The 16,590-nt window shown below is 43.6% G+C and overlaps 1 protein-coding gene across 1 annotated transcript in view; it reads right to left on the reverse strand.

Annotated features, from left to right (window-relative positions):
• Nucleotides 1–1,310: 1,310 nt before the first annotated feature.
• The window catches only part of LOC149874928 (protein CFDP2-like), a 67,190-nt gene continuing 51,910 nt past the window's right edge, over nt 1,311–16,590 (reverse strand). The window contains exon 2 of the mRNA XM_090049743.1: nt 1,311–2,010. Within this exon, the coding sequence (XP_089905869.1) occupies nt 1,311–2,010 (700 nt within the window). The remainder of the gene's footprint in view (nt 2,011–16,590) is intronic.

The following is a 16,590-nucleotide window of genomic DNA, read 5'->3' on the forward strand; positions in this document are numbered from 1 at the left end:
GCAATCACACAATCTTGTTTGATCCCAGTCTGGATGCAGAAGGCATTTGTTTCAGATCTTCCACTCAGAAAAGTGGTGGTCATATGATTGTGCAGGAGCCTCAGCATGACAACAAACTTCACTTGGCAGCCAAGATGTTGGAGGATGGTCCATAGAGCTTCACAATTTAAGGAATTGAATACCTTGGTCAGGTCAATGAAGATGAGGAACAGTTCTTGATTTTGCTCCGGACAATTTTCTTGGATCTGCCTGGCAATGAAAACCATGTCTGCAGTGCCCTGGATGGTTGGAAGCCATGCTGGGTTTCTGGAAGGGTCTCCTAGGCAATGAAACAAAGGCAGTTCAGGAGGATGCAGACCAGCATCTTATCCACAGTGGACAGGAGGGAAATCCCCCTGTAGTTCCCACAGTCATATTTGTCCCCCTTCTTGTTCACGGTCACCATGGTTGCATTCTTCAGATCCCTAGAGATGTCCTTTGCCCCAAAGGTGAAGGATAAGCTGGTGGAGTCATGATGTGAACTGGAAGCCACCAGCATGGTAGGCCTCTGTGGTTATACCATCTGGCCCACAGGCTTTGTTGGTTTTCATCTGTAGGATGGCCTGCTTCAGCTCTTCAATGGTTGGTGGATCACCAAGAGAATTACAGGATGGCTTGGAAGGTCTCCTCTGATATGGTGGACTCCTGGCTAGGGAGGAGTTCTTTGAATTGAAATGCTCCTTCCAATGCAGACAGATGGTGTCATCATCCTTGAGGATCTGGGAGCTTTCCTGTGCTCAGAGGGGGTTTTGTCCAATGGATCAGGGTCCTTAGGTTGTTCTGGTAGCATGGAAGAAGTTATGCATATCATGCTGGTTAATGTAGACCTGGATCACACAAGCGTTCTCCACCCACCAGTTGTCCTTCATGTCACGGATGTGTCGCTGGACCTCAGCCTTCAGCTGGTGGTACACTGCTGTCTTTCACTGAGTTCATGGATGGCTTTGCAGGCAATGAAGGCTGCAGTTTTGCACAAGGAGACTGTGAATCTTAGTGTCATCAGTGTTGAACCAGTCCAGGTTCCATCGTGATGTGAACCCAATAGTCTGGGTGTAGGTGTCTTGAACAGCAGACTTGAGTTGTTCCCAGTATGCCTGGATGGAGATGTCATCAGCAGTACAGATTTGCTCCAGTGCACTATACAGCTGGGTTTAGAACTTCTCCTGCTGTCCAGGGTCCTTCAGAGCTGTGATATTCATCCATCTCTGGGCAGCCTTCCGGGTCTTCTGGTGTCTTGGCACCAAGCAGATGTTCATTAATGGGCACACAAGTCAGTGATCTGTCCAGCAGTCTTCAGATCCCTTCATGGCCCTCGTGAGAAGCACATCCCTCAGGTCTCTACTTTGGACAATGATGTAGTCCAAGAGGTGCCAGTGCTTTGACCTCAGATGCCTCCATGTGTTCTTGAGCCAGTCTTTCTGGTGGAAGATAGCATTCATAATGATCAGGCCTTGTTTGGTGCATTTGGTAAGGAGCAGGATACTGTTAGCATTGGCCTGCCCCATGCTATTCTTGCCAATAGCTCTGCTCCAGATTTCATGGTCACACCCAACCCGGGCATTGAAGTCACCAAGGAGAATGAACTTGTATTCCCTGGGGATGGAGACAAGGGCATTGTTGAGATCAGAATAGAACTTTTCTTTGACTTCCTCTTTGGAATCCAGATTTGAAGCATATATGCCGATGCCAGTGGCACGTTGGTTTTGGATGAGGTGCAGGTGAAGCGTCATCAGCCTTTCATTGATACCCAAAGGGAGTTTGGGGAGCACTTCAGTGATCTTGTTCCTATTGGTGAAACCAACTCCATGGATACAGGGGTCACAGTCTGGTTTCTCTTTCCAGAGGAAGGTGTATTCTCTGCTGACCTCCCTCAGCTGTCTATCCCTGGCGAGCCGGGTTTCACTGAGAGCAGCAATGTTGATGTTGTGCTTCGTTAGCTCCTGGTCCACGATGGCAGTTTGTTTTTCTGGGCTTTGGGTTGTAAATGAGCATTCTCACATTCCAGGTTCCAAAGTTTAGCTTTTTCTTATTTCAACTGCAGAAATGGTGATCCCGCTGGGTGTGGTTTTCCATCCAGGAGAGATGGGACAGCCTATTTTTGGGCCACCTTTTCTATCCCCCTCCCCATTAGGGTGAGCAGAGGGTATTCTAAAAAGGACTGTTCAATCGTGGATGCAGCTGCTGAAAGCACCCCTATCCCAACACAGGTGACCGACAACCCTCATGCATCCACCGCCTGTGTGCAGATTCTTGGCTGGGGGCCTCCAGGTATCGCAGCCCTGCTCCTGTTGCCAATCCTCCATCACCACAGGGCTTTTCGACCTGATAGAAGCCTGTGCATGGCATGTTTAGCATGGGGACTCCGGCGTGCAGTTGGACCCACGTGGTCTTGGTGGCTGGTGGCCAGGTTCAGTGGCATGGTGAAGTATGATGACTGGGGCCACTTATTCATTGTGGCCTTCTTCCACCTTCACAGCCATTGGGGATGCAGCCTTCCACCACTGAGGACTTCTTGGATCATTCTTTGTCTGGAACCACCTCCTGGATATTGCCACCATGGGTGGCCCTACCAGAAGCATGAAATCCAGACAGCATCACTCTTGGGGTCATTGGAACATGCAAGCCTCTCCACCATAACAAGGTGCATTGGTTTCTGGCTCACAGAGAGAGTGAGCATGACTCTCTAGTCTACTCGTTAGGGTACATGGGAAAAATGAAACATATATTCATGTCCCTAACCTGAATTTCTTTTTAAGGTGTTGCTCTCCTTTCTCACCCATTGCCAATTGAGCTGGCTTTGTTAGATTCCATTTTTAGACACACAAATTTTCCAATACAGGAAAAATGTTCCCTGTGGAGGGCACTCTGAGGGGGAAAGAATTTTAGGAGAGCTGGATTTGCTTTAAAAAAGCCATTATTTGATGATTCTATATATGCAGAGCTGAGGTGACTAACTGAGGGATATGGATCCACTAGGCAGCAAGATGCCTAACTATTAGGTGCTGCATTATTGAGTGTTGCAGTGCCTAAACCTTTGTGGATCTAGGCCAAGAAGGTTTTGCCACTTCTAGTAGGATTACCCACCAGCACTTATATTTTCAGAGAAGATCCAAGATCCAGCAACTAATTTTAAATAGCACAACTCATCTGAAGAAATTGCACTCTATTCATAGAAATTTACAAGCTGAAAAATTTATCAAAAAACTCATTCATTATAGATTATTCAGCCCATATTACCCAGACAGCTAGGGAAAGACTGAGCTCAGCAGACAAGTGGAAAACAACATCAAGACAGAAAAGTAATGAACTTTGCTGTTCTTTTCTTAATTATATATGGCCATTATTCTCCTTTGGTTCTCCTTCACAACTTGCCCACCTGATCTGTGCTATGTTTTATAGATACATCATCATAACCCATGCTTTATGCATAATCTTCCTCCTATTTGCTTTACCCTGAACTCATCTCACTAGCTAAGCACGTTTGAAGGGAGATTCTCCCACCTAAATTTGATACAAGTAGTCATCTGGCATTAATTGAACAGAGAATGAAAAATTCAGGTGCGAAGTTTAATCTGTCTTTTCAAATATACAGTAGCATTTGCACTACTCTATCATCAGAAACCCCAAAGTGCACAGCTGCTGGGTTTATAATTTGTTTCTATCCTTTACTCAGCTAACACTTCATAAACTTCATACCCATAACAGTGTTGTGCTCATGCCACTACACTGCATCTCTAAATTTTTGTCAACATTTTTCTGAATCTATAATATTCTAATAATCTTCATTGCAAGTGGCCTTAGTGCTCAGTTCAAAAATGCTGTGCTCATTGACCACTGCAGTGACTGCCAGTTTCTTCAGAGCTGGGCATCTTGATAAGAATACTAAATTTTATTGATAAGCTAAGAACAGGTAGTGTTACCAACTATTGTAAGTCTTTCAGCACATGGCAGGGACAGAAATTGCACATAAACCAGTTTAAGTGATTAGAAACTGGTTTATACCTTTATAAGAACAAAAGCTCAGTGAACATAACCAGTTTCAAAATGGCTGAAACTGATTTAAGATAAACCTGGTTAAATGTAGTATCAGACTTAACTGATTTGGTTCACCCAGTTTATGAAACTTCTATTCCAGACCCTTTCCTGGTTCAAGTTAAATCACAGTTCCTCAGCATGCTAGGATCCCAGCATTCCAGCTCTGGGATAGGCTGAGCTGTCTGCTCCAGAGAGCAGGACTGGCCCTGCCCCTCTGCTCCCTAGCTAGAGCAGTGAGGGTTGGCTAATGGGGCAAGTCCACCTGGGATACAGTTCAGTCTGCAGGGGGTATTGCCCCCTCAGACAAACCTTGGCTGGGGAGGGAGGGGATGTTAAATACCCCTTCCCCTGCTCAAATTTACTGCTGGCTGAAATTGTGGGCTACCAATCCTAGAGGCACCTGGAAGCAGGAAGAGGAAGTGATGAGCAATGCTGCAGAGTCCTGCTGCTGTGATTGTGGACTGCAAATCCCAGTGACTTCAGGGGCAGCAGAAAGAGCAAGTGAACACACAGCTAGAGAGCTGTGCTTTAGCATTTTCTAGCTTCCAGCCTGAGCCACTGCAGGCATGTGGCTGCATTTTCTGTATCAAAGGTAAATGTTTGTTCACTTCTGTTTCAATTTAATCTGTGCAGTTTAGATGAATCTGCAAAGAATCAATTCAGCATCAGGCTTTTTGACTGACTGTACCTAGCCTATGTGTTTTAGGATTATGTTATTTTCAACCTTGGGTGACTTATGCTTTGTTGTCTGCAGCTGCAATATTCAAATAGTTTCTCTTATTTTTATCTCATGTTTGATAAGAAAGATATATGAACTGGCCCTCATGAAACTTGCAGATGTTAAGTAAGCAATTAGTACTTGAAAACTAACTTCTACTTGAACTAATCTTAGAATAATAAAGGGTAGGTACTAGTCATAATCATTCTGTGAGTTTCTGGCTTTGCATTCAGTGAAACTTTTCAGTTTGTCACTGAATCTAAGACAGAAATGTTAGTTTTCCCACAGTATCAGTTTCACCCTGATGTAACTGCAGTGGTATCAATTAAATATTCCCAATTTCTATATGTCACATTCACTGGTTATATGGTGGTACTAGGAGAGGAAGAAAAAAGAAAGAAAACAACTTTCAAATATGATTCATAATAAAACTAAATCTTAAACAAAGGGGGTTTTATGTTTGGTGTTTTATCAGATTTTTGAATTGAAGGTATTGTGTGTGTGTAAAACATCTTTTTTTTTTTTTAAATTCACAGGTATACTATGTCTTTAGGACACGTTGACATTGTTTTAGCTATCCAAATCTAGTTCTTAAAAATAGGATTAAAAATTTAAACTAATTCAAGCAAATAAATCTAACCTGAGTTTTTTCTTATAAAGTGTAATGAATGAGTAGAATCCTCTAGCAGAGGTCAGTGGTAACAATACCTAGCATAGAGATGAGAAAAAAGGAGACTGAGGTTTAAAAGCTGAGGTTGTTCTGGGATATGGTTTAAGTAGCAGACTTTGAAATCTCTTTTGGTCCATGTTTTCCCTGTTATTTTGTGTGTGATCAGTGCAGCACTATCTTCCTAGCCTACTGCCACAGGCAACCAGATTGGGGAAGAAAGCTCTCTCTCAAAACTGTCATACATAATAAAAAGGGTAAAATATCATAAAAGGAAGCTAGATACTCCTTTAAGTCAGACTCTCTTGGGTTCTTCAGGCTCTTTTAGTGTTGGGCACACTCTCACCAGCTCTACTGTTGCTCTTTCCAATGACACTGGAGTACTACTAATCAAAAGAATACCCCCTGAAGATAAGCACAGTCTCTTAGCTGGCAGCAAACCTCAAACAGACCAGCCATTCTATTGAACGGCACTAACAACTCGCTATGCTTCCACTTTCCTTCTCTATCACAAATGCACTAGAAATAACTAGGGTACTGTCAGATTAATAAGAAAGAGATGTTACTTGTGGAGGTATCAAGTGTTATGGCATCTAGTGCATCTTAGTTCTACTCCATATATGCAAGCAGAGATGGTTAGAGAATGCAGTACCAGTTCAAAATAAGGAAGGGAAAGAAAAACTACAAATTCACGGACATATTGATATAGGATGAGAAAGTGTTTTTGCTGCATCCCTGTGGTGGTATCACCTCATAATGCAGCTACTCTCCATGGTCTGTGAAGAAGCCCATTACTCAGAGAAATCATACAGCAAGTATCTTGATATTCTCAATCAAAACATTAGCTTGGGCAAAAGGTTCTAGATGTGCATGTAATGATTAATCTCTATTTATTTATTTTCAGGGATTTTTTTTTAATCATTTCACATTTTCTCCTTAGAACTAAATTATTAAAATATATATCTTGGTGAACATTAAAAATCAGTGTAGAACTTAAAAAACAAAATGATAACAGTACCTTAGCAAAGACAATGAATATATACAAAATTCTAGTTTCACAAGGTTCTTATTCTGTATAGTAAATAATGCAGGGCTTTCCACACAGATTAATAGGTCATGTCCAGAGGAGCATGGGGGTTTGATTCCCTGGGGACAATTAGCAGTGACATACCTTGTGCTGTTACTAGTTGTCCCTGGGGAACACCAGTGCCACACACCCTCTAGCATGTAGCAGGTTATCCTGGGTGGGGTAGGGGTGGTTGGGCCAAGCAACTGCTGGCCCCAGCAGCCTTACCTGGGGTCTTGCAGGCCAGGAAGCTGCAGCTGCATTGTTCCTGCAGCTGGGAGCCTGGCTGGCAGCTGCAATGTGACTCCAGCTGGCCAGGCTCTGGTTTTGGGTGGTGCATGCTGCCTTCGTGTGCGATGCCCTCCTTTATTTTTGCATGGCTGTTTGTTTGTTTTTACCCTGGGATTCCCCAGGAAATGCCTGAATGTGTGGTATTTGGCACCGCAGATGGGTCTGAAGTGCCACATACTGCACTGCTGTGCTTGTCTGGACAAGATAATAAAGGTTATATATTAGTAGATATATGTAATATCTACTAATTTAGTAAGCATAGCCCATTCTGCATATTGCATGGGACTATTATTACACTGAAGTGACAAATAGATAAATCCATGCTATCTTTGTGATTCCTAAGAAATTGGATACATATAATGCAGGGTGTGGTATAACCTGAATCTTATAGGAAAGAGTCATAGATATAAAAATAAGATGTCAATCTCCCCCGTGAGTATCTAGGAAAGTGGAGATGAAAAGGGTCTGGACTCAAAGGCAAGAGAGAGGAGGAGTGGATCCTCTGCTCTGCAGGGGAACAAATATTGTGGTATTTCATAGCATTCTAGAGAAGTAGGGCTAGAAGGGAGCTTGAGAAGTCATCTAGTCCAATCCCTCACCTCAGGCAAGATCATCTGTATTCAAACCATTCTATACAAATCCATTTCCTAACCTCTCAGCAAAACAACAGTCCACCCTGACACAACATAAGACATAACACCCTAACCTGCTACAGGTGAAGCAGGAGGAACACAGCAATCAACATCCTTTTGAAAAAAAAGGTTAATACATGCTCAAGAAATCCCAGGGAGAGGACCGCCTCTTCCCTCCCAGAGGAAGCAGACCAAACCAATCTGACCAGGGTATCAAAGGCTTTAACCCTGAGTAGAGGATCAAGATACTTTAGCCAGAAAACTCCAGCTTGAAATCCCAGCAGGAGGATTAGTACACCTCAGTCACAAATCCCATTCTTGGATTCAGCCAACACCCAGTGCCTCTGAAAAGGGCTTTAAAAACCCTAGTACACATGGATTCCCTCCCAGCCCCATAGACTAATCAGTAAAGCCCCAGACATATAAAAAAGTCCTTAGGCAGTCTATTCCACTGCCTCTCTACTCTAGAAGTCAAGATTTTTTTCCTGATATACTAGCTAAACCTACTTTGCTGCAACTTCAAGCCATTAGTCTGTGTCCTGCTCTCTGAAGCAAGAGAGAGAAGGTATTTTTTCCTCCTCTTTATGGCAGCCCTTCAAATTCTTGAAGACTGCTATCATGTCCCATCTTAAGCACATTTCTTGCTCCCGATCTTACTCTGGATAGCATCTGTTTTTGACAAAATGTTTATGTAACCTCCCCTGATAAGAAAATATGCTCCAGGATCTGGGGTTTCACAAGCAGGTCCAGTGAGGGGTAGGAAAGCAGGGGGGAAAGGTTATCAGGCTGCCTAGGAAATTGTTAGGCAAAGGTCCTGACTCATATGTATAAGATTTTCTTTCCATTATCCTGTATTACCTTGAGAGACTATTACCTTGCTAGGCATTGAAAAGTATTCAGCTGAAGTGTGCTTCTTTGAAAAATAATTTTGTTTTGCTACCAGTTTCTTTCTATTTTTTTATATATATCTTGCTTTCAAGACTGTATGTTGGGATTAGATAATTTCACACACAGACATCAACAAAAGAATGAATTCCCTGAGCCTTAAGTTGAGAGAGTAAAAGCTAAGGACTTCTAAAATAACATGTATAGTCTCAGTCAGAAAACACCATGGATCATGAACAACATGTGCTCCCGGTGGCTGGGAGGGCACGGTGGTGGTGGCAGGAGCATGGCAGTGGCAAGTCGTGAGCTTCCGCAGATGCTGCCAGTGCCATTGGCAGCAGCGGGAAGGGGTGGCAAACACCAGCTAGAGGTATCATATGCCATTTGGAGACCGTGAGTGTATCAATTTGGTTGCAGGCTGACTGGGCGCTGCAAATGTATCAACCACTGAGCTGTTTGGTTCAGGATCGAGGAGGCTGAATTGGGAGTGAAGCAAAGACAAGTTTTACTTCTAACAGTAAAAATAAATTTTACTTATAGCAGCAAAATAGTAACAAAAATGTTTTAGCAGCAAAATATGGTTAACACGTATAACAGTTAACAAAAAGTTTAAGCTAATAAACAGACAATACAACAGTAAAAGTTAAAAGTTGGCAGCGATAATAAGAACAGACAGACAAATTGACAAAGAGTTCCCACTTGGTTGGCAACTTATCGATAGTCCCTCAGTGCCAGGTTCATGCCAAGTTGATCCAGCGAAGTCACGTGTCCCTGATCGATGCTGACAGAGGGAGCACCAGGGAAGGTCCCTTAGTCAGGATCCGGCCCTTGCTCACACTGGGAGTCTGGAGTCCGGGCTTGTAACAGCAATGACCATTCTGTTCCGCCCTTCCTACCGGTCACCTGACATGCATGTTCCTTTATATCTTGCCCGGTGCTAATCTGTTGGCTTCAGAGTCACTCACAATCTTACTCTACACCTGTTACCCTATAGGATTAAAAGGTGTTAGAAATTATCATAATAGGTTACTGCATAAACTTGGGTTTACCCAATAAGCAAATCACACCACATCACTTAGGGGGTTGAGATTACCATTTTCTCTGCCTAAGTTCAACCCACTTGGTTACTTCCTTTTGGAATTTTTTTGAAATGTGTTAATTATACCTTATGGTCAGGTTTGTCATTTATACTGACCTTTAAGCAAGAACCATTAGGTCAGCTAAAGTTTGCAGTTCTGTTTTCTAGTTCCACTTCTTGGGGCCCATGTTAGTCTTATGATTGGTACACACAGTTAATTTTAACATCACGGTTATACTTGTGACAAACAGGGTACATTTGTGGGAAACAATCTTGCAAGCTTTGCCTTAGTTATATTAACTATTATGCCACCTCTAGATGCTCTCAAGAAGCAGATCTTTTTTGCTATAATTTGCTTATTATCCCCTTTAGTTCTGGCCACCACACAGGGGTCAGCGACTACCCACAGATACTGCCGGAAGTGTTGGCAGTAGCCAGTGGCAATCAGTCATCACCCGCAGATGCCACCAGCAGTGTTGGCAGCAGTGGGGGAGGGGGGCAGCAAATGGTAAGCACCCGCAGGTACTGCTGGCAGTGTTGACGGTGCCTTTTTTTCAGAGGGTGCACCACCATACTCATGGGGGTGCATATGCACCTGCATGTACCCTCTACACGTTGCCAATGCCATAGATAGTGGTATCTTCTCTCTATTATGTTTTTTCTCATAAAGTCAAAGAGCAATACAATGATTTTGAGGAAAGAAAGAGAAGCTTCTTAACATGAAATTTCTTTCTGAAAGTTAATTATGTAGAATGTAGGGTGACCATAATTCATGCTCTCCATTGTGCTCAGCTGAGACCAGAACTCAGAGATAGCTCAGCATGCCATGTGGAGGCAGGGAAGAGCAGGCAGGGTGGAAGGGGGTGCCATGCACTAGACAGCAGGGGAGCGTTCAGACCACAGCAAAGCAGGGGTAGGAGGGAAAGAGAAGTGTGGAACCTGTGAGAGCACAGGAAGGTGAAACTGCCTGGTTTTGTTAGGACAGTTGTTTTAAACATGTGCCATGGGCATCTCACTGAAAACAGAACAAAAGTTTCACTTACCCTATTGTTTCCCAAACTTCTGATATATGGGGTACACTTTTTTTCCAGATTAAAGTTGGTAGCACACCTCACTCTCTGGTTCATGGGTCTATAGGCCATCCAGTTCATAGACCTCATCTTGCATGAGGATCTGGCCCAGCCACAGCCCAGTCCAGCTTCATGAAGTCCATGTAGCTGGAGCTCCATCCAGCCCATTTTGTGTGGCACAATTCCACTGCTGTCATGGCATACCTTGTGGAAGCTCTGACTTAAGTAAAGCAATGGGATGCCTAGGACAAGTGTTTAAAAAAAGACTGTCCTAGCTAAAACCAGACATATAGGCACCTTTTTTATTTAATTTCTTTTCTTCCCTGTGAATGTATTCAGAACTATTTTTTTTCTTACATCAGTGACCAAAATGAGAACTTTATCATGGTTCCTGCCTCATCACCAGACCTTTCAGTTTAGTTCAAATTGTCTCTTCTCATTTACAATCGTGTCTGCACTGCATTGGACACATGGAATGTGGCCAAGAAAACTCCCATAACTAGTTGCTCTCTGCACAATGGATACTTAAAAAAAAAAAAAATATGTGATTGTTTTTTATGTTTCTGGGGCCCACCGAATGCCATTCCCAGACTCTCTCCCAGATGTCTACATGAAAGTGATGCTGGGAGCAGAGCGTAGCTTTCCTTTGCACAGCCAGCATTATAGACATGTCCCTTATCATTGTTTTTTTTGCAGTTCTGCTGAATTGTCAGTCACTGTCCAAAGAGATGGAAAAATACAGTTTCTATCCAAAAGTTTATTATAAAAAAAAATTCAAGGAGGTCAATTATAACTACTTATATATATATGTGTGTGTGTATGCTGCCACCAGTAGTAAGGATTCTGCAAACCAAATTTCGTTTCCCCTTATATCTATTGTTACTCATGGCCTTCAAATTCTGTTTATAATTATATATTTTAACACAAAGAAAGGTGTGTGTTTATATATAGATGTATATGAAATTTTACTATAACACTAATGCAACAAACATCCCCTAAAATAGTTGGAGGTTTTTTTTTTGGTTTGAATTTGCAAACTTTCTCCTGTAATCACCCCAATTCTTCACTGAATTATTTCAGATGTATATAGTTTCTAGGGTCGGAAGGGAGCTGAGCAGATCATCGAGTCCAACCCCCTGCCATGGCAGGAAAGAGTACTGGGGTCAAACGACCCCAGCAAGGTGTACATCTAGCCTCCTCTTAAAGACCCCCAGGGTAGGATCCAGCACCACTTCTCTTGGAAGTTGGTTCCAGACCCTAGCTGCCCTGCCCGTGAAGTAGTGCCTCCAGATATCTAGCCTAAATCTACCCTCTGCCAGCTTGTGACCATTATTCCTGGTCACTCCTGGCAGTGCTTGGGGGAACAGGGACTTCCCTAGTGCCTGCTGATCCCCCCCTGACTAGTTTGTAGCCTCTTCTGGAGGCTGAACATGTTCAGGTCCCATAGCCTTTCCTCATAAGGCCTGCCCTGCTGCCCCCTGATCATATGAGTGTCCTGCCTCTGGACCCTCTCCATGTTGAAGTGTGGTGCCCAGAACTGGACGCAGTACTCCAGCTGCAGCCTGACCAGTGCCACATAGAGGGGGAGGATCACCTCCTTGGACCTGCTCGAGATGCATCTGTGGATGCATGACAAGGTACGGTTGGCCTTCCTGACTGCATCCCCACACTGCTGACCCATGTTCATCCTGGAGTCAATGATGACTCCAAGATTGTTTTCTGCCTCTGTACTGACAAGAAGGGAGTTCCCCAACCTGTAGGTATGGTGCCGGTCGTTCCTCCTCAGGTGCACTTGTCAGCGTTGAATCCCATCCTGTTCTCATCCGTCCACCCTTGTAACCTGTCTAGGTCTGACTGTAGCCTATTGCTCCCTTCTAGCGTGCCCACATCCCCCCATATCTTAGTGTCATCAGCATATTTGATCAGGGTGCTTTTTACCCCCTCGTCCAAGTCACTGATGAAGATGTTGAACAGTGCGGGCCCGAGGACTGAGCTCTGCGGAACTCCACTGCCTACATCCCTCCAGGCTGAAAATGTCCCATCCACCACCACTCTCTGGGTGTGGCCCTCCAGACAGTTGGCAACCCAATTTACTGTGTGGGTGTCGACACCACAGTCTCCCAGTTTCTTAATGAGAACAGGGTGAGAGACAGTCTTACCTCAATCCTGGGGAAGATTTTTGAGAGAATTATTCTGGCACATGTCGAAGGCCTTCGACACTAACTGGCCTATAGTTTCCTCGGTCCTCCTTCCTTCCCTTTTTGAAGATGGGAACCACATTGGCCCTCTTGCAGTCCTCTGGTACCACACCAGAGCACCATGAGTGCTCGTACAGCCATGGCAGGGATCCCGCAATGATCTCAGCCAATTCCCTCAGTACTCAAGGGTGGAGATCGTCTGGACCAGCTGATTTGAATAATCCAGTCCCTCCAGAAGTTTCCTAACTAGTTCCTCACTAACCCTTGGCCTAGGTGCCCCTGCTCTGGGGTGTAAGAGGGGCCCAGAGGGGGGTGGCTGTTCTGGTCCCTACTCAGGAAAATGGAGGCAAGGAAATCATTAAATATGTTAGCTTTATCATCTGCTGTGATGACCAAATTTCCTAGCTTGTCCTTCAGGGGCCCCATGTTACCTGGAACCTTTTTTTTTTTGCCCCCTATGTATTTAAAAAAGTACTTCTTGTTGTCCTTGATAAGGGAAGCTAGTTCCAGTTTCATCTCCACCTTGGCCTTCCTGACTGCCCCCTGCATCACTGAGCAATCGCAGTATAATCTTCCCTGGTGATGGCCCCTCCTTTCCATTAGGTGTGCGCCTCCCTTTTAGCTAGAAGAAATTCCTGGATGCTTTTGGTTGAGCCATGGGGGCTTTTGTGCCCTCCTGCCCCCTTTGATCCGTGTTGGGATTACCTCCCTTTGGGGTTTTAGAATCATCTCAAGGAGCAAAAAACTATATATGAAAATATAACCTGTTCACATGCTATGGTTGGTAATTCCCTTTTGGTTGCCTAGAGGTGAGATTTTCTGTGTGTGCAAACTTTAAATATAGCAGTAAAGTATATAATTGGTTTTGATGTTCTTGCATACATTTCATTAATCCATCATTTTGTTAACCAGTTCAGCTGATTTAGGAAGCTGGTGTAGTAGGGAAAATATCACAAGGGCTGTAATGACAAGCAAATGGTAATAGTCTTATATTAGTGGGGAGGTAAATTGGTCTCTGGATCTCTTAACATATTTTTGGGTAGTCTTATAATACTGAAAACTTGGAGGGCAAAATCGATAGCTGAGAAATTCATACAAGTTCACAGGGGCATCACTTCTGGAGAATGACTGGTGTGATCACTAATAACTAAAATTGAGTGATTCTTATTAACACTTCTCTCTAGTGGTCTAACTGCATTTCAGGTCATACGCTCAAACAGCAGCCCAACAGAAGCAAGGGAATTGACTAATCTTTGCTTGCACTGGAGCTGTCAGTTATACATTCTACACAAGACTGACTTCTTAGAGCATTGGACAAAAGCTATTGTGATTCATCCACATTTTTTTTCAATCCTGAATGGACAAATAATTTATTTTCTAAATTTTGCTGGGCCTCTAAATGTCATTAGATTCAGTTTACGTAATGCCTCCCATACACCTGGTTATAATTTACCTGAATGGAATGAGGTATTTGATTTGGTATTTAACAGTAGCAATAAACCACCTACATATTTAAAAATTTACATTTACATACACTTTTTATTGGTAACAATAGAGACATACACATATATCTCATCACTAAATGTGTTTTTCATGAAAATCCATCAATGTGCATCTGTTTTCTTCTTTAATAGGTCATTTTGTGATGACCCTGTTGTCTCATGTTCATAAAGCAGCTATAAAGTGGTGCTCTGATCTACATATGATATATATGTTTATTTTAAAAGTAAACACATATGAATTTCAGCATTTAGTTATCTTCTTTCACTACTATGAACTAATAACAATGAATACCTTATTGGAAAACTCGGGTTTTTCAAACTGAAACATGCATTTGGTCAATTGCAATGGCAATCACACTTCATTCTCTGTTTGCTTACTTTCCTAATGAGATTTAAATTATTTCAGGTTACATGCAGTAGTACTTAGAAATTTGCACTTAGAACTACTGATATTTAAGGAGCATAGGTATTAGGCCTATATTCCTCCTAGCATAATAGGCCTCTTAAAATATTTTAAAAAAAGATTTAGAAGCACCAATTTAGGAAGTATTACACATTCGAAGTATTGTGCCCAGCCAGCCTAGGGCCTGTTCCACCCCAGGTCAAATTGCTACTGTCCTGGGTACATGTGTAGACACTGCACCGAGAAACAGTTGACTCTGGCTCAAACTGCTCCAGAATTTACTATGTCACATTAGTTACACAGGTAGATGCATCCACTGTGTTGCAAAATAGCTACTGGTTTCTCTCAGCCAACAAGCTGAGAGTGGTTATAAAAAAGTTAAAACTGGACTCTAACTCTCAGGTCTAACTACCAGTTTCTGAGAGTGAAACTGGTAGCCATTTTGCTATAAAGTGCCTTTATGTTTCTATTCTGGCAAAAAAAAAAAAATCAACCCCTCTGCCCCTGCTTAAGATATGTATCCAAATTCTGGAAGGTTGATTTTCAAGAAAAGGATGCATGTCATATATGAGTAAATATGGATAGTTATTGCTGTAAAAGCTGGTACCTTCTTGAAACATCTGTCTGAATTGCTGCCTGTCTTTGAGGCAGAGGTGGGCAATTATTTCAGATGGAGAGCTGCTTATCAAGTTTTGGCAAGCTGTCAAGGGCCACATGGCTAGCCCTGCCCCTTGACAGGTGCCCCACCCGCTGGTCGCCATCTTGTGATCAGAAGTCCCACCCTCCAGCCCCTAGCCTTTGCCACCACAAGTCCCTCCCCTTGTCCCTTGAAGTACTTCTTTCAGCAAGGTGTTTTGCCATCTTGGAACCAGAAAAATAGCAAATTATATTCTAAAAAGCAAACATGTACAGCATTCATTAATTTGGTTTCAAACAATATTCTTGTCCTGATTTACATGTGTTTTTGTAGTGTACATAGAGGTGATGGTGATGGGTGCATGTGTATGGTAGGGTGTGCACGTGGAACTCTCCTTATGAACACACACAAGCTCTGCCCCTCCCTACACACACACACACACACACACACACACACACACACATTCTCCCCCCTCTATACTTACATACACACACACACACACACACACAAAATCTGTCCCTCCCTATACACACATACACACCCAAGGTACTGGTGTGGCCCCCTGCTCCCCAGTCCAGTGATGCAGCTGGGAGCCACATGGTGCTGGAGCAGTGCAGGGGCAGAAAGGCAGGGAAATGGATGGGGTGGGCAGAGATGGACTGCTCAGTCCTGCTGCAGGCTCCCCCTGCGTCCTACTATTCCTGGCCCGTGTCATCTTTGACAGGAAGCCAGGAGCAAATAAATGTTAATTTACTAAAATGTTTAGGGGCCCTGCAGGCTAGACGTAACGGCCTGGCAGGCCGGATGCAGCCTTCGGGATGTATTTTACCCACCCCTGCTTTAAGGTGATGTGGGTCTCCAGGCAGTCACTAGTGTTGTCAGAGTAGATACCATCAGTATTGTTACCTGCCTCTATCAGGGATTAGCTGGTATGGCTTACATCATACTTTCTCAGTTTAGATGGTCTGTGCATATGGTGTCAGGATATGATCTTTGTTGCTTTGCTGCTAATGAGTCTGTTATTCTAAGAAAGAGACTGCAAGTTTTGGTTCTTAGTACAAAAACCTTGACCAGGTTTATTGTCTACTGTCCCAGGGAGGGATGCACAAGTAAACACTTACCTGCAGCAGGAGGCAGAGGTAGCAGGGAGAACCTGCGTGGCTCATCAGCCACTTATTTATACAGCTAGGGCTGGCCAGTGATGTCAGCTCCAGATGCTGGCCGGTGAGAATAAAAATGGCAGCTGATGCCATAAAGGGGGAAGGAGGAAGAGAGGAGAGAGGGGACCCTGGCTGGACCTGGAGAAGGAAGAAACCCTCACTGCGGGCCTCACCAAACCCAGCAGACCACTGGGAGCCGGAGGCTGGAA

This window comes from Crocodylus siamensis, chromosome 1, assembly GCF_052110815.1.
Source record: "Crocodylus siamensis isolate JL-2025a chromosome 1, ASM5211081v1, whole genome shotgun sequence".
Lineage (NCBI taxonomy): Eukaryota > Metazoa > Chordata > Crocodylia > Crocodylidae > Crocodylus > Crocodylus siamensis.